This window comes from Mytilus edulis, chromosome 5 (assembly GCF_963676685.1).
Source record: "Mytilus edulis chromosome 5, xbMytEdul2.2, whole genome shotgun sequence".
NCBI lineage: Eukaryota > Metazoa > Mollusca > Bivalvia > Mytilida > Mytilidae > Mytilus > Mytilus edulis.
Window position 1 is genome coordinate 51,414,267 of NC_092348.1, and position 24,059 is coordinate 51,438,325.

General features: G+C 35.0%; 1 protein-coding gene across 2 annotated transcripts in view; it reads left to right on the plus strand.

Moving 5' to 3' along the window:
- Positions 1-24,059, plus strand: part of LOC139525462 (ranBP-type and C3HC4-type zinc finger-containing protein 1-like) — a 219,007-nt gene that overhangs the window by 61,324 nt on the left and 133,624 nt on the right. For both annotated transcript variants that reach the window (XM_071320813.1, XM_071320814.1), the window contains exon 4: positions 8,744-8,837. In XM_071320813.1, the coding sequence (XP_071176914.1) occupies positions 8,744-8,837 (94 nt within the window). The remainder of the gene's footprint in view (positions 1-8,743; positions 8,838-24,059) is intronic.

Here is a 24,059-nt window from a genome sequence, read left to right on the forward strand (position 1 = left end):
ATTATGGAAAATGATAGTGGGAGTGGGGCATCCGTGTACTTTGGACACATTCTTGTTGGATTTGTAAGTTTTATTCAGAATGTGTTTTATATAGTACAACAATACTACAGTAGGACAAAAAAACTTAATGAAAACAAAACACAAATAAACAACAAAAAACACACAATAAACAAAATATTTCTATGGACCACAGGACGTAAATTGTAAGTAAACCCAGGTGCTCGGATGAATAATTAAGCAGTTTCTATATATGATAAGCTGTTTAAACAAGGCAAAAATAAATCTGAAGGTAACCCAGGTGCTTTGGATCAGTAAGCAGTTCCTATATACTCTCCTATTTAAATATATGATAAAGCGTATAAAACATGGCAAAATCCATATCACATGCTGTATTACCTCGACCAATATCATCCCTCCTGATATTGATTTTGCTATTTTTTCTCTATATCTTATATTGATATTTATATTATATAACAGTTTAATATATATATAGCAGATCATATTTCTAGATATTCTTCTGCATGCATTAACACAAATTTTCTGTATTCATTTCTTACAACATAACATTTTCATATATCTTTTTTCTATGTATTTTTAAATAAATATTTCCATTGAAGAAATTTCTTTATAACATTGTGAAGGGATAAGGAACTTTATTTTCAATATGAAATCTGCGTTTTTATACGAAATACGTTTGGCTAATGGTAAAAAACGCAAGAAATTTCTGCTGCAACATAACACTTCTCAAGGTCACATCCGATGTAATGATTATACATGGTACATATTTTCTTTGATCAATGCAATTCATTAATTTAAGTGATTTTAATATAGACATATTGTGCAAATAAACATATTCCATGTAGCCTATTGTAATTTCTGCTTCTTGCTATGTTTTGTTGAGCCTGCGACTTTAGTCGCAGAAAGCTTGACATAGGGATAGTGATACGGTGGCGGCGTTAGCTAAATTTTTAAAAGCATAATATTTTAGAAGGTGGAAGACCTGGATGCTTCATACTTTATATATACATGCCTCATGTTACGAATTTTGGGTCAGGCACATGTCCAATGTCATTGACATCATTTTCATGGTTCAGTGACTACTTGAAAAAAAAGTTAAGATTTTTTGTTACGCCTTAACTTTTGTTGCAGAAAGCTCGACATAGGGATAGTGATCCAGCGGCGGCCACGTTAGCTAACTTCTTAAAAGCTATATATTTTAGAAGGTGGAAAGCCTGGATGCTTCATACTTTGTATATAGATGCCTCATGTTACGAACTTTCTGTCAGTCACATGTCCAATGTCCTTGACCTCTTTTTCATGGTTCAAAAACTGTGACTACTTGAAAAAAAAAGTTAAGATGTTTTGTAATGTTAAATTATCTCTTATTATAAGTAATAGGATAACTGTATTTGGTATGTGCGTACCTTGCAAGGTCCTCATGCCTGTCAGACAGTTTTCACTTGACCTCAACCTCATTTCATGGATCAGTGAACAAGGTTAAGTTTTGGTGGTCAAGTCCATATCTCAGATACTATAAGCAATAGGTCTAGTATATTCGGTGTATGGAACGACTGTAAGGTGTACATGTCCAACTGGCAGGTGTCATATGACCTTGACCTCATTTTCATGGTTCAGTGGTTATAGTTAAGTTTTTAGTGTTTTGGTCTGTTTATCTTATACTTTATGCAATATGTTTACTATATTTGGTGTATGGAATGATTGTAAGGTGTAAATGTCTAGCTGGCAAGTGTCATCTGACCTTGACCTCATTTTCATGCAATATGGTTCATAGGTCAAAGTTAAGATTTTGAGTTTTGGTCTTTTTTCTTATACTATATGCAATAGGTCAACTGGTGTATGGAAATATTTTTTGATCTTTATGTCAGTCGTGGAGGTTTTATTTTACCTTGACCTTATTTTTATAGTTCATTGCTCAATGTTAAGTTTTTGTGTTTTTGTCTGTTTTTTTGGCCCCGCAACAAAAGTGTTATTGCCATATAGTTTTACCCTTGTCTAAAATTCCGTAATTCTGAAATTCTGAAAGTCAGTAATTCCCTAATTTTGTAATTCTGTCATTCTGCAACAAACCATTAACCATGATGAGTTACAAATCAAGTTTAAGTTTCGTTCCGCTCCGCTAATTTTTGCTGACATTACAGGCTTTGGACTTTGATAAATTGTTGAAAATCACAGTTATACACACTTTTTTCTAAACGCTTTCAGATATGTGGCTGATTTTTGGTAAATGAGTTACTCACGATGAGTTACAGATCAAGATTAAGTTTTGTTCCGCTCCATAAATTTTTGCCAAAGTTAAGGGTTTACAACTTTGAAAATTGTTGAAAATCACAGCTATACAGACTTTTTTTCTATAGGCCTCCACATTTTGAGCTGAGTTTTGTTAACAGTTAATTTATAATTATAATCATATCAATATGAGACTACCATCATGTTTGTGTCCACATGTGTTATTGAAATTGCAGGTTTTTCAAATTTTTGGAACAGGGCCATTCGTGTGCTTTGACACATCTAGTTCTTAAACTATAAGTATAAGCAATAGGTCAACTATATTTGTTGTATGAAAGAATTGTAAGCTGTACATGTCTACCTGGCATGGTTCATCTGACTTTGACCTCATTTACATGGTTCATTGGTCAATGTTTAGTTTTCTTTGTTAATGTTAAGTTTATATGACAGTTGTAATAAAGCTTTATATTTAGGACTATCAACATAATATCAATGATTAGTAAAAAAGGCGAGACATTTCAGTGTGTGCACTCTTGTATAGGAAGCAAATATGAATAAATTCATAAAACTTGTGGGCTAAATGAATAGAGCTCTGTTTTTTCTCAGTATTGGTAGCATGAAAAATAATCTATGGAAGAAAATGATATGTTTATTTATCTACTCGAAACCGCTGATACATTTACATGCCTCTTAACTTCCACCCTTACTTATAAAAAATACAGTGAGGCATAGAGCTAAATGACTGCTTCTTACCTCTATCAACCATTATTGCCTATTATCATGAAAACTCATAATCTTTCAATCAGTTTAATTGAAGTCTGGAGCTTAATCATTGCATGTCAGTTAACTGCTATTTATGTATTATTGTCATTTTGTTTATTTTTCCTTGGTTACATCTTCTGACATCAGACTCAGACTTCTCTTGAACTGAATTTTAAATGTGCTTATTGTTATTCGTTTACTTTTCTACATTGGCTAGAGGTATATGGGGAGGGTTGAGATCTCATAAACATGTTTCACCCTGCCGCATTTTTGCGCCTGTCCCAAGTCAGGAGCCTCTGGCCTTTGTTAGTCTTGTATTATTTTAATTTTAGTTTCTTGTGTACAATTTGGAAATTAGTATGGCATTCATTATCACTGAACTAGTAAATAAATTCATAAAACTTGTGGGCTAAATGAATAGAGCTCTGTTTTTTCTCAGTATTGGTAGCATGAAAAATAATCTATGGAAGAAAATGATATGTTTATTTATCTACTCGAAACCGCTGATACATTTACATGCCTCTTAACTTCCACCCTTACTTATAAAAAATACAGTGAGGCATAGAGCTAAATGACTGCTTCTTACCTCTATCAACCATTATTGCCTATTATCATGAAAACTCATAATCTTTCAATCAGTTTAATTGAAGTCTGGAGCTTAATAATTGCATTCATTATCACTGAACTAGTAAATATTTGTTTAGGGGCGAGCTGAAGGACGCCTCATGGTGCGGGAATTTCTCGCTACATTGAAGACCTGTTGGTGACCTTCTGCTGGTTTTTTTTCTATGGTCAGGTTGTTGTCTCTTTGACACATTCCCCATTTCCATTCTCAATTTTATTTAATATTTAGAGAGAAATATTTTTATCCTTTTATTACTTACTTACTTATCCTCTTCGCTCCGATCTTAGCATAAGGTCAACACAAGTCCTCGCCACTCTGTTCTGTTCTTTGCCATTGTTTCTGCCTCTCCCCATGTCATCTTTAGGTCTTTTAATTCATTCTCTATTGTCCTCCGCCATGTTGTTTTGGGACGTCCTCTTGGTCTCTTTCCCTGTGGTGTCCATCTAAGGGCTGTTTTTGTTATGCTTGAGTTTTCCTTTCTCAAAACATGTCCAAGCCACCGGAAGCGCTTCTGTGTTATCTCGTCGATTATACATGACGACTCTGTCATTTTTAGTAGGTTGGTGTTCGAGATGGTATTAGGCCAAAATATTCTGCAAATTTGTCGGAGGCAGCTGTGATGAAATGAAGAAAGTGCCCTCATATCTGCTTTCGTAACTCTCCAACATTCACTTCCATACAGGTTTTACGTTGCTATTGTATAATTTGATTTTTGTTTTTCGGCTGTATTGCTTTGATCTCCAGATGTTCCTTAGTTTTTGTCGAGCCTGCAACTTTTGTTGCAGAAAGCTCGACATAAGGATAGTGATCCGGCGGCGGCGGCGGCGGCTACGGCGGCGGCGGCGGCTACGGCGGCGGCGTTAGCTAACTTCTTAAAAGCTTTATATTTTAGAAGGTAGAAGACCTGGACGCTTCATACTTTGTATATAGATGCCTCATGTTACGAACTTTCCGTCAGTCACATGTCCAATGTCCTTGACCTCATTTTCATGGTTCAGTGACTACTTGAAAAAAAAGTTAAGATTTTGTGTAATGTTAAATTCTCTCTTATTATAAGTAGTTGGATAACTATATTTGGTATGTGCGTACCTTGCAAGGTCCTCATGCCCGTCAGACAGTTTTCACTTGACCTCGACCTCATTTCATGGATCAGTGAACAAGGTTAAGTTTTGGTGGTCAAGTCCATATCTCAGATACTATAAGCAATAGGTCTTGTATATTCGGTGTATGGAAGGACTGTAAGGTGTACATGTCCAACTGGCAGGTGTCATCTGACCTTGACCTCATTTTCATGGTTCAGTGGTTATAGTTAAGTTTTTGTGTTTTGGTCTGTTTTTCTTATACTATATGCAATAGGTCTACCATATTTGGTGTATGGAATGATTGTAAGGTGTACATATCTAGCTGACAGGTGTCATCTGACCTTGACCTCATTTTCATGATTCAGTGGTCAAAGTTGAGTTTTTGAGTTTTGGTCTATTTTTCTAATACTTTATGCATTTGGTCAACTATATTTGGTGTATGGAAATATTTTATGATCTATAAGTCTGTTACGCAGGTTTTATTTGACCATGACCTCATTTTCACGGTCCATTGCTAAGTGTTAAGTGTTTGTGTTTTGGTCTGTTTTTCTTAATTTATAAGCAATAAGTCAACTATATTTGTTGTATTGAAGAATTGTTAGCTGTACATGTCTGCTTGGCATGGTTCATCTGACCTTGACCTCATTTTCATGGTTCATTGATCAATGTTTCGTTTCTTGGTTAATGTTGAGTTTATGTGACAGTTGTAATAAAGCTTTATATTTAGGTCTATCAACATAATATGAATGATTAGTAAAGAAGGCGAGACATTTCAGCGTGTGCCCTCTTGTTGAAATGATGTTCTTGCTTTTGCCAATCTTTTTTTGATGTCCTTTTGTGTAGAATCTTTAGTGCTGATGACTGTGCCCAAATAAATAAATTTATCAACTTTTTGAATTTCATTTCCATCAACCTCTAGTTTTCTTTGAGATGAGGTGTTTAATCTCATTTCCTCTGTTTTCTGTGTGTTGAGTTGGAGTCCAGTTTGGCTTGCGAAATGGCTGAGTCTGTTGGTCTTTTCTTGCATATGATCATGCCGAGATGATAATAAGGCAATATCATCTGCAAAATCTAGGTCTTCCAGTGTTGTGAACATAGACCATGTTTAATATTCCTCTTTTCTCGTCACTTGTGGTTTTTCTCATTACCCAATCGATTGCAACTAGGAATAAGATAGGAGAGATGATGCATCCTTGTCTTACCCCGGAGTCTACTGCAAACCATTCTGTCTCTTTGTTGTCTAATAAGACAGAACATTCAAATTTTGTGTATAAGCATTTAATGAGGGTCACTATCTTGTCTGGTACTCCGTATGATCTTAAAATTTTCCAGAGTGTATCTCTATGGACGCTGTCGAAGGCCTTCTTGAAGTCAATAAAGTTGATAAAGAGTGGTGTTTTCCATTCTATTGACTGTTCTACAATGTTTTTCAGTGCAAAGATTTGATCTATGCATCCTTTGCCTTTTCTAAAACCTGCTTGTTCTTGTCTTAGGATTCTATCTAGTTCTTTATCTATCCTATTGAGGAGTATGCGACAGAAAACCTTACTAGGAATTGATAGTAGGGTGATGCCCCTCCAATTGTCACAATTTCCTAGATCACCTTTTTTGGGAAGCTTCACTAAAAGACCTTTTCCCAGTCTTTTGGGATGATGTTTTTCTCCCAGATAGTATTGAATAGACTGTACGAAACATCTGTTGCAGTTACTATGTCGGCCTTTAAAAGTTCAGCTTGAATCCCATCTATGCCTGCAGCTTTTCCGGTCTTCATGGATTTAATGGCTATTTTTATTTCTTCCTTAGATGGGGAGTTGATATTTATATCAAGTTCACATTGTTGTTGCATGCCTTCAAAAGGTACTGTTGGTTCTGGCCTGTTCAGGAAATTTTTGAAATGTTCTACCCATCGTTTGGTCTAGATCTTTTCATCATGTGTTGTTAACAATTTACCATTTTTGTTTTTAACAGGTGGTACTTGACTGGCTTTTCCACTAAGTTCCTTGGTTATTTTATATACTGTATTTAAATCACCTTTTTTTGCTGCCTTTTCTGCTTCTTCGGCACGTGTCTCGATGAAATTTCTTTTATCTTTTCTTGCTGATATTTTCACCTCTTTATCCTTTTGGTTGTATTCTTTCTGCAGCTGTTTTTTTAGTCTAAGTGACTTGGTGTTAAGGACTTTTTCTTTAATCTTTCGTCTCTCATCAATTATTGTCCAGGTGTCTTGTGTTAGCCATTGTTTATCGTTCTTTCTACGAAATCCAATTGTTTTTTCAGCGGTCTCTTGGTAGACTTGTTTGATGTTTTCCCACTTATTTTCTAGATCAATTTCTTCCATCTGACTGAGATCTTCTAATGCTTTAAACCTGTTCTTAAGTTCAATGCAAAATTTCTTTTTAACTTCTGCATCATAAAGTTGTTTTGTGTCTATGATCTTTCTACATGTTCTTTTCATACTTTCTGCCTTCTTCAATTTGAGTCGTACTTTTGCTATTATTAGATGATGGTCACTATTTACATCAGCTCCCCTATATGATCTTGTATCAAGAAGTGATCTTCTCCATTTGCCGTTTATTATAACATGGTCTATCTGATTTTTGTCACGGTTGTTTGGCGAGTTCCATGTTATTTTGTGTATGCCTTTGTGTTTGAACAAGGTACCTCCAATAACAAGCCCATTTGTTGAGCAAAAGTCAGCTAGTCTTTCTCCATTTTCATTCATGATTCCAAGCCCTTCTCTGCCCATTGATCGTTCATGTTGACTGTTATCATTACCAACCTTGGCATTCTGATCACCAATTATCAGAAGGACATCATGTTGAGGTGTTTTGACTATCTGTGTTTGTAAAGCTTCATAATAAGCATCTTTCACTTCATCTTCTGTATCATTTGTGGGTGAGTAACATTGGATTATTGTGGTCTTTGCATAGGTGGAATTGAAGCGAGCTTTTATGAGTCTTTCTTTTATTGGCTCCCATTCTATTAAGCTTTTAGCACTTTCTTTGTTCATGATCAGCCCAACTCCTTCTTTATGTTGGTCATCAGCTCTTCCAGAGAAGATGATGGTGTGGTTGCTTGAGACAGTTTTCCCAGATCCTGTCCATCTACACTCACTTATTCCCATGATGGCTATGTTGTATCTGTCTATCTCTTTAATGACTTGCGCCGTTTTTGATACCTGGTACATTGTTCTTACATTCCAGGTACCAACCTTTATGGTTTTCTTTGGATCCATGAGGTTACGATTCCTGCTTAAGGCCTCCCTTTGCAGGCTTTATCCTTTTATGCCTGATATGATTTAAATTATAATAGATTTAATAATAAACACTTTAAATCACAAAAATTAGCAAGTCAAGATCTATTTAAAAGTCAAATTTTGCCGATATTGTTAGAAAACTGTCATTCTTTGAGCAAAAACTGAAAAAGATGGAGAGAAAAAAACAGACTAAAAGATCAATATTTTAATACAAGATCAACAAAATAGAGATTTTTGTCGTCAAGTCTATTCTCATCTACTTTGTTGGAGATTGTCCTTTGTTTGATATGCACATAGACCAAGGTGAGTGTTCTTAGTTCTAGTTCTAGTTATTGCCCTTTACTTTGGATAGATTAAAAGTATGCAATGCTGGGCACATTGGAACTGTTCTTTTAACTTTTTTATGCCCCACCTACGATAGTAGAGGGGCATTATGTTTTCTGGTCTGTGCGTCTGTTTTGTTCGTTTGTCCGTCCGTTCATTCGTTCATCAGTACGTCCGTTCATTCGTTCATCAGTCTGTTCGTCCTGCTTCAGGTTAAAGTTTTTTGTCAATGTAGTTTTTGATGAAGTTGAAGTCCAATCAACTTGAAACTTAGTAGACTTGTTCGCTATGATATGATCTTTCTTAAATTAATGCCAAATTAGAGTTTTTACCCCAATGTCACGGTCCACGGAACATAAAAAATGATAGTGCGAGTGGGGCATCAGTATACTATGGACACATTCTTGTTTTAGAAATAAAGTATACAGTAATATGTTAAAATTTCAGGCTAAAAGTTTTTGTCGAAGATAAAGATAGCTCTGGAGGAAGTTTGCTGCTCACTGTAAAACATACTGATACAATAGGAGATCTTAAAGCTAAGGTATGTAGTACTACTCATTTTGCCTGCATTTTTATCATTTATAAATTATGAATATGTCTATGAATTTGGAACAGTGTGGAAGTTTATACCCAGCAGGGCTCCTTGGTACGGAGGATGGTGGAAGGAACTAATTGGACTCACAAAAACTTCTCTCAAGAAAGAATCTGAGAGCCTGTATCGACTTAGATATGCTACACACAGTTGTAACAGAAATCGAGTGCACACTGAATGACCGACCGTTAACGTACATCTCTACTGATGAAAAGGATCCAGAACCACTAACGCCGTCTCATCTTTTGTATGGCAGAAGATTAAAGACACTTCCGTATCCTTCAAATGACCACAGCGAATTCAATGACAATAGAAAAACACAAACTTGCGCTCATGCGCTAACACGTAACAAAAAACAACAAGAATTACTACAACACTTTAATTTTGGACGAGATGAAAGAAGGAGTACCTAACATCACTACGGGAATTCCACAGAGCCAGTGGAAATAATCTACAGAGGATAAAGACCGGGGACATAGTACAGATTCATGATGACTCGCCTAGAACTGTATGGAACATTGGTATCATCGAGGACCTTGTGCGTGGTGGAGATGGTTTGGTGAGATCAGCTTTAGTGCGTACAAAATTTGAACTTACGAATAGACCAATCGTCAAACTCTACCCACTAGAGATAAATTCAAATGACAATAATGAATCGCAAATACTTAGAAGGAGTGTTCGTTTACAAAACTGCAATCAGAGACTGTAATTATAATAGAGAACATTTTTCAATCGCAACTTGATTCAACGATAGTTTTATATGTGATTTATAGACTTTAAAGTTTCAAATATTTCATTTCTTTTCATTGATAGATAATTTTCTTAATTTGGATAAATTGCTCATTGAGAATTTAATTGCACAAATTCGTGGCCCCGAGTATGTCGAGGATAAATAGAGACAATCACAAGACGCGGGATTCATACATGTACCTGAACGCGTTACCGCTCTCTATATGTAACGTCATGGTTGCTATGTCTTAACGTCATTGTATTCCAGCATTAAATCATCCATTTGTATAGACGTCTTTTTCTCTATTCATACAACACAACGTAAACTACAATTATACGATCACGAGAAGGTAGGAGAGGTGTTTTTCATCATTTGGGTATTTAAAGATTGACGTAGCATGGGCATTGATAGACCCACTCAGTTTCTTAATTCTGATTTGTATCAACGACCTTACTGCCTTAATCCATTCGGGAAAAGTGTGTCTACATCTTCCTTCTTGTGCTTAGCCCATTGCCTGGCATAATCCTCGACTGAATCCATCAAAATTTTATAAAGTTGTATTTCCAATTGATGGATTTAGGCTCACGATATCTCGGACCTTTCGATAACACATTTCGTAGAAAAGTGTTATTAACAATGTCGAGGTCACCGGTAATAATAACGCCAGCAGGCTTATATGTGAATTGGGAACTAGCACAAGTGCAATCAGGAAGTTTAGACTTGAAGTCGTCAATATCCAGATCCTGCAAAACGTGTTTGTAATTGAAAATTTTAGTTGCAATAGGTTTCGTATAGGTATAAGAAATGATTGGTACAGACAGGTCTTTGAAATAAGGAGGTATTTTTAGCTCACCTGGCCTGAAGGGCCAAGTGAGCTTTTCTTATCATTTGACGTCCGGCGTCCGTCGTCCGGCGTTAACTTTTACAAAAATCTTCTCCTCTGAAACTACTAGGCCAAATTTTACCAAACTTGGCCACAATTATCATTGGGGTATCTAGTTTAAAAATGTGTCCGGTGACCCGGTCAACCAACCAAGATGGTGTAAAACTTGGTTGGTTGATAATATATTATTTCACAGAGCTATGGTCATGGATAATTCTTTTTGTACAAAGTCAGATTTTAATCAATTTGTATTCTTAATTCAAAATGCTGAATTACAATACGAGTTATCTATCTTGGTGCATAATATGATAAGAAGACGTCGCGCTCTGAAAAGTAATCTACAGTCTTAATTGTATATTTTCGTAAAAGTCAAAGTTATATTTAATTTATTTATTTTTTAATTCATGATTGTATATTTCTGTAAAAGTCAAAGTAACAGTTATTTTTTAATTATTATTTTTTTTTTTTAATTCATTTCAATCATATTCTTTTATTGACTATTTTACTTAGAGGGTTTTAATAAAACAAGATTACTTCGTTTTATGCTTCGCAATCTGTTTGTATAACCTCTTTAAAATATATTCTTTTATCACATATCATTTATTTATTTTTTACGTCATACTTAATTTTGTCATATCTATTTTTAAAAGATATGTTTATTGGTTTGTTTTTTTGGGTTTTTCTTTTTACTACTTATGTTAATATTTTTTTTATGATGTGTTATATCCGGATAATTTTAAACATTTTTAACATTTTATTATGTTTTTATTTTGTATTTGTTAAATAGATATATATTTGTATATATAGTGTCTCATAAGCCTTTCTAGGCTGGGTATTTGTCTTATTTTATTATTGTGCAATGTATATTATATAAACTGTATAAACAATCTGTAGACAAGTATGTGACACTTTAATAAAATAAATTATTATTATTATTATTATTATTATAACTCCAGCTCCTGTGGAGAGAAGAGTAAACATTACATAATATACAGATGTAACACATTCCCGCGTCTTTCTTTAAACTAATAGTTAATTGTCTGTTGGCAAAACTTGAAATGTTAATGGTCTATTCCATGCGAGAATTTAAAATATTTAAGAAAACAAAACAAATGTCTAAATTTTTTACATTGTCAATTTGAATGTTCGATTTCAATTTCACGGTCCTGTCCCAGTACTGAGAACTTTAATCAAGGGATGGAAATCAGCTCCTGCTTTAGTTAAACAATCCGATATCTGGCTACTGGTTTTAATCCATGTGACTGTGAAGTCATCAAGACTAACACTTTATTTGATGCTAGCTAAATCTAAACACAGCCGTTTCTCAGAAATAGGTTTTGTTGAGTGAATGTTTTGACACAGAGATTTGTTGTCTGTGAAACACTTGATTGGAATAGATTCTCCTGCATTTAATTTTATCATTTCTTGAAGAATTCTCCTTACAAAATAGCAAGCATCTAGTCCATCAACAAGTGATAAAGCTTCCGCAGCTAGAGTACTTTTAACAACTTGTCTGATTTTCTTTGAAGACCAAGAAATTGGGCAACTTTTTCCATTTTGTCCGCGTAGAAATATCACATATCCACCGGCACTTGAAACACGATCAGATAAATTGGCATATGAGGCATCGGTATAGAGTATTAACTCAATGTTCTTTAGACTTTCTAAGTTTGGATATTTAATTCTGTATGAATTGTTTTTAGCTTTTCTGATTACTTTATTCAACTTTGATTGAGTCTTAGCTTCACTTAGCTGTACAGAAGTAGAAAGATCCAAAACATCAAAGCACAAATCAGGTCTACTCTGTGTGGCAATCCAGTGTAACTGACCAACAATTTCTGGATATATACCATTCTTAATGTCAGCTCTATCTACTTGCTTCAGTTCATCTGTATAATCATGTTGTTGTAAGTATATATCATTGCCTTCATGTTGAATATTTAGACCTATATATCTAAAACTACTGTCTAGTTCTTTCCCACAATCAAATTTGTCCCTTAGTTGACATATAACCTGCTTTTTGAAATGTTCACTTCCTGCCCATAGATTGTTGTTTTTGTGCCAATAAAATATGGCAGGACCAAGCTTAGACTGAATACACTCTAGTTGTAGAAGTTCTCTTTTAACACTAAGAAACCAGTTCCTAGAGTCATCAATAAGCCCATAAACACACTTGTTTAGTTTCCATGCTACTGGTTTATCAGAAGAAAGCTCTTTTGGAGGTTTTACAAAAATAATTCTGTCTATTTCTTTACCTTGTAAAAATGCTGCCTTTATATCTATTGAATGAATGTCAAACTCAGAAGTAGAAGCTATAGCTAAAAATAATCTTAGACTTTCTTTGTGTACGGTTGGTGAATCTGATTTTACTTCATTTTCTTCCTCAAACCCTCTCACTACCAACCTAGCTTTCACTTTTCTTTCTCCATTCATTTCCGTTTCTGTAATAACCCATCTTGTTGACATTAATTTTTGGCCTGAATATGGAATTTCATCATAAACTTTAAATGATTTCCAATTGTCCATTTCTAGCTGTTCAGCATGTTTCACTTGGTTCTCATTATGCCTAGATTGAGGAACAACAACTGCATTAACTTCATCTACATCTTGTTCTGTACGCCACTCTTGAACATCTTTAGCAAAACCTATGCCAACCTGAGCATCTTCATTCTCATCCTGAAGGTTCAAATAAGCCCAATGTTTTCCAGTTGATTTACCACCTTTACTCACAACCTTAGCTTTGACCCATGTGTCATTTTCTTTCATTTTGTTTACTTTATTTTCTCCAACATGTGGAATGGCTTTGGTTTTATTATCTTTTGGCCTTACAGGCTGTTCAAGGTTATCAAATGCTGCTCCAGGTGCAATATTTTGTTCTACTTGTTCATTGTCATCATTTTGCATTTGAGGAAGTTGTATATTTTGCTGATCATTTTCATTTTGTACAGGTTCTTGTTCCTCTATATTCTGTTCCACATTTCTATTGTTGTTTTCCTCCTCATCATCACTATCATAAATTGCTGTTTGATGAATTTTCACTCTAACTGGTTGTACATTGTTTTTGTTTACATTTAGTTGCTTACATGGCATATCATTAAACTCTATTCCACATCTGATAAGCCTACATGGATGAACCCTGACATATATACTTCCATGCCTTACAAACACTACTTTGCCATCTTGACCAAGGACGGTTCCAGGTCCTTTCCACTTATTATCATCATCTCTTTTGTAATAAACTTTATCTCCATGCTGAAAACATTCACCAGAGGCTCTAATTTTATGACGTAGAGCCCTTCTTATTCTTTCTGATGACTCTGTTTGTTTGAAAGCACGTCTACTAGAGTGCAATGCATTTAGATGATTGGCAAATGTCTGACTGACTGTATTGTGCTCCAAAGCAGCAGGTTTATCATTAAGCACATTTGGCAAGTTTGGGTTTGTTCCAAAAACAAGTTGATACGGGCTCCATCCATATACCATCGAGAGACTGTTTTTTGCATTCAAAGCCCATACTAAACATGCTAAAGCTACTTCTAGATTTAGTTTTGGTTGATCTTCCAATATTTTTGCAACACAGTCATCAACCACAGCATGATTACGTTCACAAATACCATTCTGACAAGGACTATAAGCAGCAGTATTCATTACATCAATGTTTAGGTTAGCACACAAATCACGGAAAATTTCATTTGCAAATTCACCACCATTGTCAGCTAGGAAACGCTTTGGAGGTCCCATTCCACTCCCTATCCACAGAGACATTACTTTGTCCGCTATGACATCTGGTGTTTTCCTTTTGATAACTGTAGCCAGACTAAATCTTGTTGCAATATTAATTAAATGCAAAAAGTATGTGTTAGGTTTCCATTCTTTCAAATCAACAGCAACCACTTCATTGAAATATGTGGCCAACGGAAGTGAGACCACTGGTCGAGCTGGAGTTTTCTTATATTTCTTGCAGACATCACAACCTTCTGTTATTTCATCTACACAATTTAAGTGTTCTTTGGTATAACCACCTGCATGAGCAAACTGCTTATGTAGTTTTTCTATGATTTTGGTTTTGTCTTTGGTCATTTGTGTTGCTACAAGTGTAGCGGCTGTAACTTTAATATCAATTTTCAATTGATCTATTGGTACACAATAATGCCCTGAAGATGTGCACTGCAGTTGAACATCTTTTCCGAATATATTTGCACTATCATTTTCAAGATCTAGCTTCATTTTTGCTTTCTTCATGGAGTCCTTACTCAACAACAATGGTATATCGCTTGTTACAACATCTGCCTGAATTTCACATTCAATACCTGCAATAGCGCATGGAAAAGTTACCTTCTTTGTTGATTGCAGAACTGTACCTCCACCAAATTTGAAAAGAGTTTCACTTGGGTTTTCCACTACTTTTTCCCTTATAGAAGAGTCTAGGGAGTCTAAATAACACTTCATCCATGTTTCCCCTGCCACAGTGGAAGTACAAGCACTATCTAATATTGCTGAATTGGCAGATTCGGTCAAAAGAACAAGAGCTTCCTGTGACTTATTTCCAGTAAACAACACAGCTTTTTCAACACCTTGATTTGCCTTGTCCATATTTTCATAAGAGTGTGGGCATTGCTTTACTAAACGTCTGATTGAATCACAACTGAGACAACGTAGTGGCAAACCATCAGGTCCATTTGAATTGATAGATTTGTTGAATTTTGCTTTGTAATTAGAGTTGCTTTGTGGCCTATAATCACCTGCTCTATTTGAACTTTGACTCCCTCTGTATCCTCTACCTCGTCCAAAACGATTCCTTGAATAATTTACCTCTTCATCAGCCATACATGCTGATTCCACTTTAATTCTGTCTCCCATATCTTTGCTAGCTTGCTGTCCAAAAAACTTTTTAAGAGAAGTTGCCATCTGCTTGAAGAGTGATTCTACTTGCTCGTAATTGACACTGGTTAACACTAATTGTCGATCTTTCATTTCTAATTCTGAGTATTCTAACAATTTAAAGGCTAAAACAGGCTGTGGCAGTTCCATTTTCACTTTTTTGGTTTTGTTATACAATTTCTCAAATTCTGTTACATACTCCTCCATTGAGCTAACCTTACTACGCCTAAATCTATCAAATTCAGAATATGCTTCATAAGCCTGTCTTAGCTCATCTTTCTTGAAAATTTTGTCCATCAATTCAATGAGCTTATCTACTCCATCATCTGCATTTAAGGCTTCTAAACTTAAGTCGCTAAACACTTTATCTCGGATGGAATTTAGTCCTTCTTCAGGAAGTGACAACGCTATCGCTATACCCATCTTCTTTTTGTCTAGATCAGTCAAGGCCTTCCAAGCTTTAATTTCATCAATCCATCTGCTATAAGGCTTCTGTTCAGTAAATACAGGTGGTACTTTATAGTTGACTGATGCTGCCATTTAAACTCTACAGTACAATTCGCTAATCTAGAATTCACTTCGCTAATCTTCAACTCACTTCGCTAATCTTCAATACACTTCGCTAAGCTACAAAACACTTCGCTTATCTACAATACTGAATATTTAGTCTCTTCGCTACAACAATGTTATTTAACTACAAAGTCAATTTCTAATCTGTTTTCTTCACAATTGGGTGGATCTCACACTCTGCTGCCATGTAAAACTTGGTTGGTTGATAATATATTATAACTCCAGCTCCTGTGGAGAGAAGAGTAAACATTAAATAATATACAGATATAACAGATGTCCGCCATGGCTAAAAATAGAACATAGGGGTAAAATGCGGTTTTTGGCTTATAACTCAAAAACCAAAGCATTTAGAACAAATCTGACGGGGTTAAATTGTTCATCAGGTCAAGATCTTGCTGCCCCTGAATTGGTAATTTTATGGAAATTTTACTGTTTTTGGTTATTATCTTCAATATTATTATAGATTGAGTTAAACTGTAAACAGCAATAATGTTCAACGAATTAAGATTTACAAATAAGTCAACATGACCGAAATGGTCAGTTGACCCCTATAGGAGTTATTGCCCTTTATAGTCAATTTTTAATCATTTTTCATAAATCTTAGTAATCTTTTACAAAAATCTTCTCCTCTGAAACTACTGGTGTTATGATATTGTAATTATTGTATTTATTTATGTTGGCCTGATTTGTATTGTGTGGCCTGATAGTTGTTTACAGAATAATCTTAGAACTGTGCAGTTTAGAAATTACTGGAACAATTACAGAATGATTGGAACTTTCCAGAATGATCCTAATAAAAGATGCGTGATATAAACTTCTACATTTTACTAGAAACTTCCGTTGTAACTTTCTAGTATGTTCCATTATAGACTGTTCTAGAATCTTCCATGACAACTATATATATATACAGACACTAAAGTTAAACTCTCACTCTTGGATTTGGACTTAGACATCGATAGACATCAATATACATAGCCTTTGGATTGACACTTTTATTCTACAAACAACATCATACTGGATTGTGACCGTAATATTCAGATTGGATTCCGAGAAGATTTCTGGATACAGATAAAGATAAAAGATTGGACTCATATTTTGACAGTTAAGTTAACAGTAATATTTGTGTAATACTTCTTGTAAACATTTGTATAATAAATCTTGTTAAATTTTATAATTGATTTGTGTCTTTTGTTGGCTACAATTTAAAGGCGATTTCTGGCCGTAACAGAAATTGGGGGATCGTCCGGGAGTATTCAGTATTTTTATTATAACTAGCCAACAAAATTCTACAAAATGGCATTTGATGCCGGTAAATTTTTGAAAACGCCAGACCTGGAGAGTTTTGATAATTTAAAGAAAGAGGAATTAGTGTTGCTTGCTAAACATCTGAAATTAGATTTTAAAGTATCTATGAGAAAACAAATTATAAAAAATTTGGTAATAGATAAATTAGTTGACTCAGAAATTTTAGGTGAAGAGGCTCTTGAACTTAAGGTAGAAACTGTTGACGCTATCAAATTAAAACAGCTTGCATTAGAACATGAACTTAAATTAAAAGAACTGGAAATGAAGGAAAGGTTGGAGATGGAGAAAATAAAAGAAAAAGAAGATGAATTTAAATTAAAACAAGATGAATTTAAGTTAAAGCAGGCAGAACTAGAAATGAAGGAAAGATTGGAAATGGATTAAAATGAAAAAGAAGATGAATTTAAATTAAAAGAACTTGAAATGAGGGAAAGACTAGAGATGGAGAAACTGAAAATTGAAATGGTCAAAGAAGAAAGCAACACTAAAGTCCAGCCAAAATCAAAATATTTTGATGCAGCAAAAAATATACGTTTGGTTCCCAGATTTTGTGAAAAAACAGTCGATAAATATTTTCCACAGTTTGAGAAAATTGCTCATAATTTGAATTGGCCAAAGCCATATTGGACTACAATGCTACAAAGTGTTTTTGAGGGTAAGGCCGCTGAAATATACTCCACACTTCCATCAGAAAAAAGTTCCGATTATGACACGGTGAAACAGGAAGTTTTGAAAGCTTATGAGCTAGTACCAGAAGCATATAGACAGAAATTTAGATCTTATAAAAAGTTTGATTCGCAAACCTATGTGGAATTTGCTGGGGAAAAAGAAGATCTATTTGATAAATGGCTTACTTCAAAGAAAACAGATAACAATTTTGATAACCTAAGACAATTGATGTTATTACAAGAGTTCAAACAATGTGTTCATTTAGACTTAAAAACACATTTAGACGACAAAACTGTTGGGACAATACATGATGCAGCTGTAATTTCAGATAATTATACCCTTTCACATAAAAGAAGTTTCAAGGATCAAAATGTTAATACTTCAAGTGGAAATTACAAAAATCAAAGCACTGAGCGTACTGATAGTAAGCCTGTTGCACAGAATAAGAGTCAGTCCAGTTATAATATGTCTAGTCCAAAATTTGGTACTTTTTGAGAAGTCACTGATTTGTGCTTATTGTACGAAAAATGGTCACCTGATGGCTGATTGTTTTAGACTCCAGAAGAAGAATGAACGAGATAATAAGCCAAAGTCCAGTACGTGTACGACACCTTATATTACCAGTACGTTGGAATGTCCTGCGAGTCCGGCTTTTAAATCCAGTTTTTGTGATTACATGGAGGAATATAAACCCTTTATGTCTGATGGGTTCATTTCTATTGTTGATGATACCACTCTTCAGCCTATTAAGATTTTACGGGACACTGGAGCTTCTCAGTCTTTATTGTTAGAAGGTGTGTTGCCTTTGTCCGAGAAGACTTCTGTTGGTGCCTCCATTTTGTTACAAGGTGTAGAGTTAGGTTGTATTGATGTTCCTCTCCATCGTATTTATCTGAAGTCAGATTTGATAACTGGACCAGTTATTGTAGGTGTTCGTCCTAATCTCCCTGTAAAGGGTGTTACATTATTGCTAGGAAATGATCTAGCTAGGAACAAAGTGGTTGCTGAACCAATTGTTACCAGTGAACCAGTGGTGGATGTTAAATCACCTGAAGATGATGCTGAATTGTATCCAGCTTGTGTTGTTACTAGGGCGATGGCTAGAAAACAAGAAGATGAGAATTTGCAAGAAGACCAGTTCGATTACATGGACGTTTCTGACACTTTCCTAGCTGACATTGAAGGTCCTGGTAGCTCAGAAAAGGCCATAATAAGACCACCTATTGTTAACAAGAATGTTATTATGCCATGGCCAAACTTAAACAGCCATTCATTAGACCGAAAGAATTTACTCAAAGAACAACATAAAGACCCTGAGGTTCTTCAGCTCAACCAGCGGGCTCAACCACAGGAGGAAGCAGACAAAGTGGCCGAATGCTATTACCATCAGGACGGCATTTTAATGAGGAAGTGGAGGCCTCCTGATGCTACCCCAGAGGAGGAATGGAGAGTGGTATACCAAGTGGTGGTGCCTAAAGTTTATAGGCAAGAAATTATTGGTCTTGCACATGACACCCCCTTGGCTGGACACTTAGGTATAAGGAAGACTTGCCTTAAGATCTTGCAGCATTTCTACTGGCCCAGACTTCGAAATGTTGTCGCAGAATACTGCAAATCATGCCATATATGCCAAGTTGTTGGTAAGCCTAACCAGAAAATACCACCAGCACCACTTCTGCCTATTCCAGCCTTTGACGAACCTTTCAGCAGAGTTCTAATTGACTGCGTTGGACCTTTACCAAAGACCAAAACTGGAAATGCGTATTTATTGACAATCATGTGTACATCCACACGCTTTCCTGAGGCTATTCCGCTAAGAAATATCAAGACACCTACTATTGTCAAAGCTCTTATCAAATTTTTCACGTTAGTAGGACTTCCTAAGTCTATACAGTCCGACCAGGGATCAAATTTCATGTCAGGTCTATTTCAGCAAGTCGTGTAGTTAGGGATTGCTCAGTATAGATCAAGTGCGTACCATCCAGAATCTCAAGGTGCCTTAGAACGTTTTCATCAAACATTGAAGAACATGATTAGAACTTTTTGTCTTCAATTTGACAGAGACTGGGATGATGGAGTTCACTTTCTACTTTTTGCAGTTCGAGAGGCTGTTCAAGAATCCCTTGGATTTAGTCCCTTTGAGTTGGTATTTGGCCATACTGTAAGGGGACCGTTAAAATTGATTAAGGAAAAGTGGCTAACTGAACATACTGACCTGAATCTCTTAGACTATGTATCTAGATTTAAAGAAAAATTGTATACTGCTTGTCAAATTGCTCAGAAAAACTTTAAAAAAATGTACAGAACAAGATGAAAATATGGTATGATAAAGATGCCAGGAACAGAGTTTTTGAGCCTGGTGATAGGGTACTTGTATTTTTGCCAGTTCCTGGACATCCTTTACAGGCTAAATATTGTGGTCCTTATACAATAGAGAGTAAAATCAATGATTTGAATTATATTGTAAAAACTTCAGGTCGGCGCAAACAAAATAGAGTGTGTCATATTAATATGTTAAAACCATACTTTGAGCGTACTAATGAATGTGAGAATAAACCAGTTGCCACTTTAGGTATGGTTAAATTTGAGAACAATCATGACAAACCAGATGTAATTGAACCACCTTTTAGTTCTAAAACTATGGAAGAGACTGTTAGATTGAAAAATTCAGAAATTTTGTCAAATTTAGACTCAAAACTTGCATATCTGTCTTTTGATCGTAGAGAAGAAATAAAAACTTTGGTATTTTCTTTTAAAAATCTTTTTCCAGATGTGCCAAACAAAACCACTGCTGTTTGTCATGATGTTGATGTAGGAGATGCTTCTCCAATTAAGCAACATCCTTATCGGCTTAATCCACTCAAACTTGAAGCTATGAGAAAAGAAATTAAATATATGCTTGACAATGATATTATTGAGCCGAGTAGCAGTGAATGGAGCTCTCCTTGTCTCCTTGTGCCAAAACCAGATAAAACGTTTCGCTTCGTGACTAATTTCAGAAAAGTAAATTCAGTCTCAAAATCTGATTCCTTTCCGATTCCAAGGATAGACGATTGTATTGACAACATTGGTCAAGCAAAATTTGTGAGCAAATTTGATTTGTTGAAAGGTTATTGGCAAGTTCCATTGACACAGAGAGCTCGTGAAATATCAGCTTTTGTTACACCAGATGGCTTATTTCAATATACTGTAATGCCGTTGGCATGAAAAGTGCACCAGCTACATTTCAAAGAATGATCAATAATGTTATAAAAGATTTAAATTGTTGTTATGCTTATATTGATGATCTAATTGTATGTAGTGATAGCTGGGAACAGCATTTAACACATTTGTATGATACTTTTGATAGATTGTCACAATCAAATTTGACTGTTAATCTTGGTAAAAGTGAATTTTGTCAGGCCACTGTTGATTATTTAGGGCATACAGTTGGCCAAGGTCAGGTGAAACCTATTATTGCTAAAGTGGAAGCTATTTCCAAATTTCCTCCTCCTACAAATAGAAAACAACTTATGAGATATTTAGGCATGATTGGATTTTACAGAAAATTTTGTTCAAATTTTGCTACTGTGGTTCAACCACTGACTCATCTTTTACGAAAAGATTCTAAATTTATCTGGAGTGAATATTGTCAAAACGCTTTTGAAAATAGCAAATCACTTTTAATTAATAGTCCGGTTCTGATTACTCCAGACTTTCAAAAACAATTTAAACTTGCTGTTGATGCAAGCGATGTAGGAATTGGAGCTGTTTTATATCAAGAGACACATGATAATGTTGAGAAACCTATATCATATTTTTCCAAGAAATTAGATAAACATCAGAAAAAATATTCAACTATTGAAAAAGAGTGTTTTGCAATGTTGTCAGCACTTCAACATTTTGATGTATATTTGAATCCCACTGTATATCCTATTCTTGTTTGTACTGATCATAATCCTCTCACCTTCATACATAAAATGAGAAACAAGAATCAGAGGTTGACTAGGTGGAGTTTATTGTTACAGGAATATGATGTAATTATAAAACATATCAAGGGTAAAGATAATGTAATAGCTGATGCTTTATCTAGAGCTTATTAAAACACTTTTATATGCTATGTATTTTTGTTTATGATAAGTTTTTGTTACACTAAAACTTCTTTTAAGGGGGGAGGTGTTATGATATTGTAATTATTGTATTTATTTATGTTGGCCTGATTTGTATTGTGTGGCCTGATAGTTGTTTACAGAATAATCTTAGAACTGTCCAGTTTAGAAATCACTGGAACAATTACAGAATGATTGGAACTTTCCAGAATGATCCTTATAAAAGATGCGTGATATAAACTTCTACATTTTACTAGAAACTTCCGTTGTAACTTTCTAGTATGTTCCATTATAGACTGTTCTAGAATCTTCCATGACAACTATATATATACAGACACTAAAGTTAAACTCTCACTCTTGGATTTGGACTTAAACATCGATAGACATTAATATACATAGCCTTTGGATTGACACTTTTATTCTACAAACAACATCATACTGGATTGTGACCGTAATATTCAGATTGGATTCCGAGAAGATTTCTGGATACAGATAAAGATAAAAGATTGGACTCATATTTTGACAGTTAAGTTAACAGTAATATTTGTGTAATACTTCTTGTAAACATTTGTATAATAAATCTTGTTAAATTTTATAATTGATTTGTGTCTTTTGTTGGCTACAATTTAAAGGCGATTTCTGGCCGTAACACTGGGCCAAATTAATCCAAACTTGGCCACAATCATCATTGGGGTATCTTGTTTAAAAAATGTGTCCGGTGACCCGGTCAAACAACCAAGATGGCCACCATGGCTAAAAATAGAACATCGGTGTAAAATGCAGTTTTTGGCTTATAACTCAAAAACCAAAGCATTTAGAGCAAATCTGACAGAGGGTAAAAATGTTAATCAGGTCAAGATCTATCTGCCCGTTAATTTTATGATGAATCGGACAACCCTTTGTTGGGTTGCTGCCCCTGAAATGGTAATTTTAAGGAAATTTTGCTATTTTTGATTATTATCTTGAATACTATTATAGAGATATATAACCTGTAAACAGCAATAATGTTCAGCAAAGTAAGATTTACAAATAAGTCAACATGACTGAAATGGTCAATTGACTTCCTAAGGAGTTATTGTCCTTTATAGTCAGTTTTTAACAATTTTCACAAAATTTGTGAATTTTTACTAACATTTTCCACTGAAACTACTGGGCCAAGTTCATTATAGATAAAGATAATTGTTAAGGAGCAAGAATGTTCAGTAAAGTAAGATGAACAAACACATCACCATCACCAAAACACAACTTTGTCATGAATCCATCTGCTTGTTTTGTTTAATATTCACATATACCAAGGTGAGCGACACAGGCTCTTTAGAGCCTCTAGTTGATTGAACTCATAAATTTATGATGAAGGATATATTATAACGCCGCCTCCCTGGTGCTAGAGTCGGCCACCAGAGAACACAGGGTCACAAAGAAAAGGGGATTTAAAGGATCTATAAAGTTTAAGGTTTCGACGTCCACTATTAACCGTCGCACCAAAACACGTTACAGAAAGGGAAAACGTATTCTTGTATTTATATATAATTCTCAGTTATGAAATTAAATATCTGAATAAAATAAAGTTTCATATTTTATTTCTATCAAAAATAATCCATGCCGGAGATAATTGGTCTTGCAGGATCCGTCACTGGTCTGGTCAGGTCTTCAGTTAAGGTTGGTCTTACATAGACACACACAACTAGTACATGTTTAATTCAACAGTCAAGTAACAAGGTTGTCACTTATTTTGTATCTTTCTATAATCCCCAATTAAAGGATAAAAACGCCCTTCTACATTATAGAACTAAGAAGACAACTCTGTCACCGGCACTGTCACAGTCACCTGTATTTAGCACCGTGACCGTTGACTGTATTTGTCACCGTCATCCGTATTTAGCACCGTCACCGGCACCCATATATAGCACCGTCACTGGCACTGGCAATCTTAAATTAATACAAAGTTAACTTTAAACGCTTGTCTGTATTTCTCAGACATATTCCAGCTTCTATTTAAGTTTGTCGCTTCCCATTCATTGTCAACCCAACACGCCGTCGGTTCT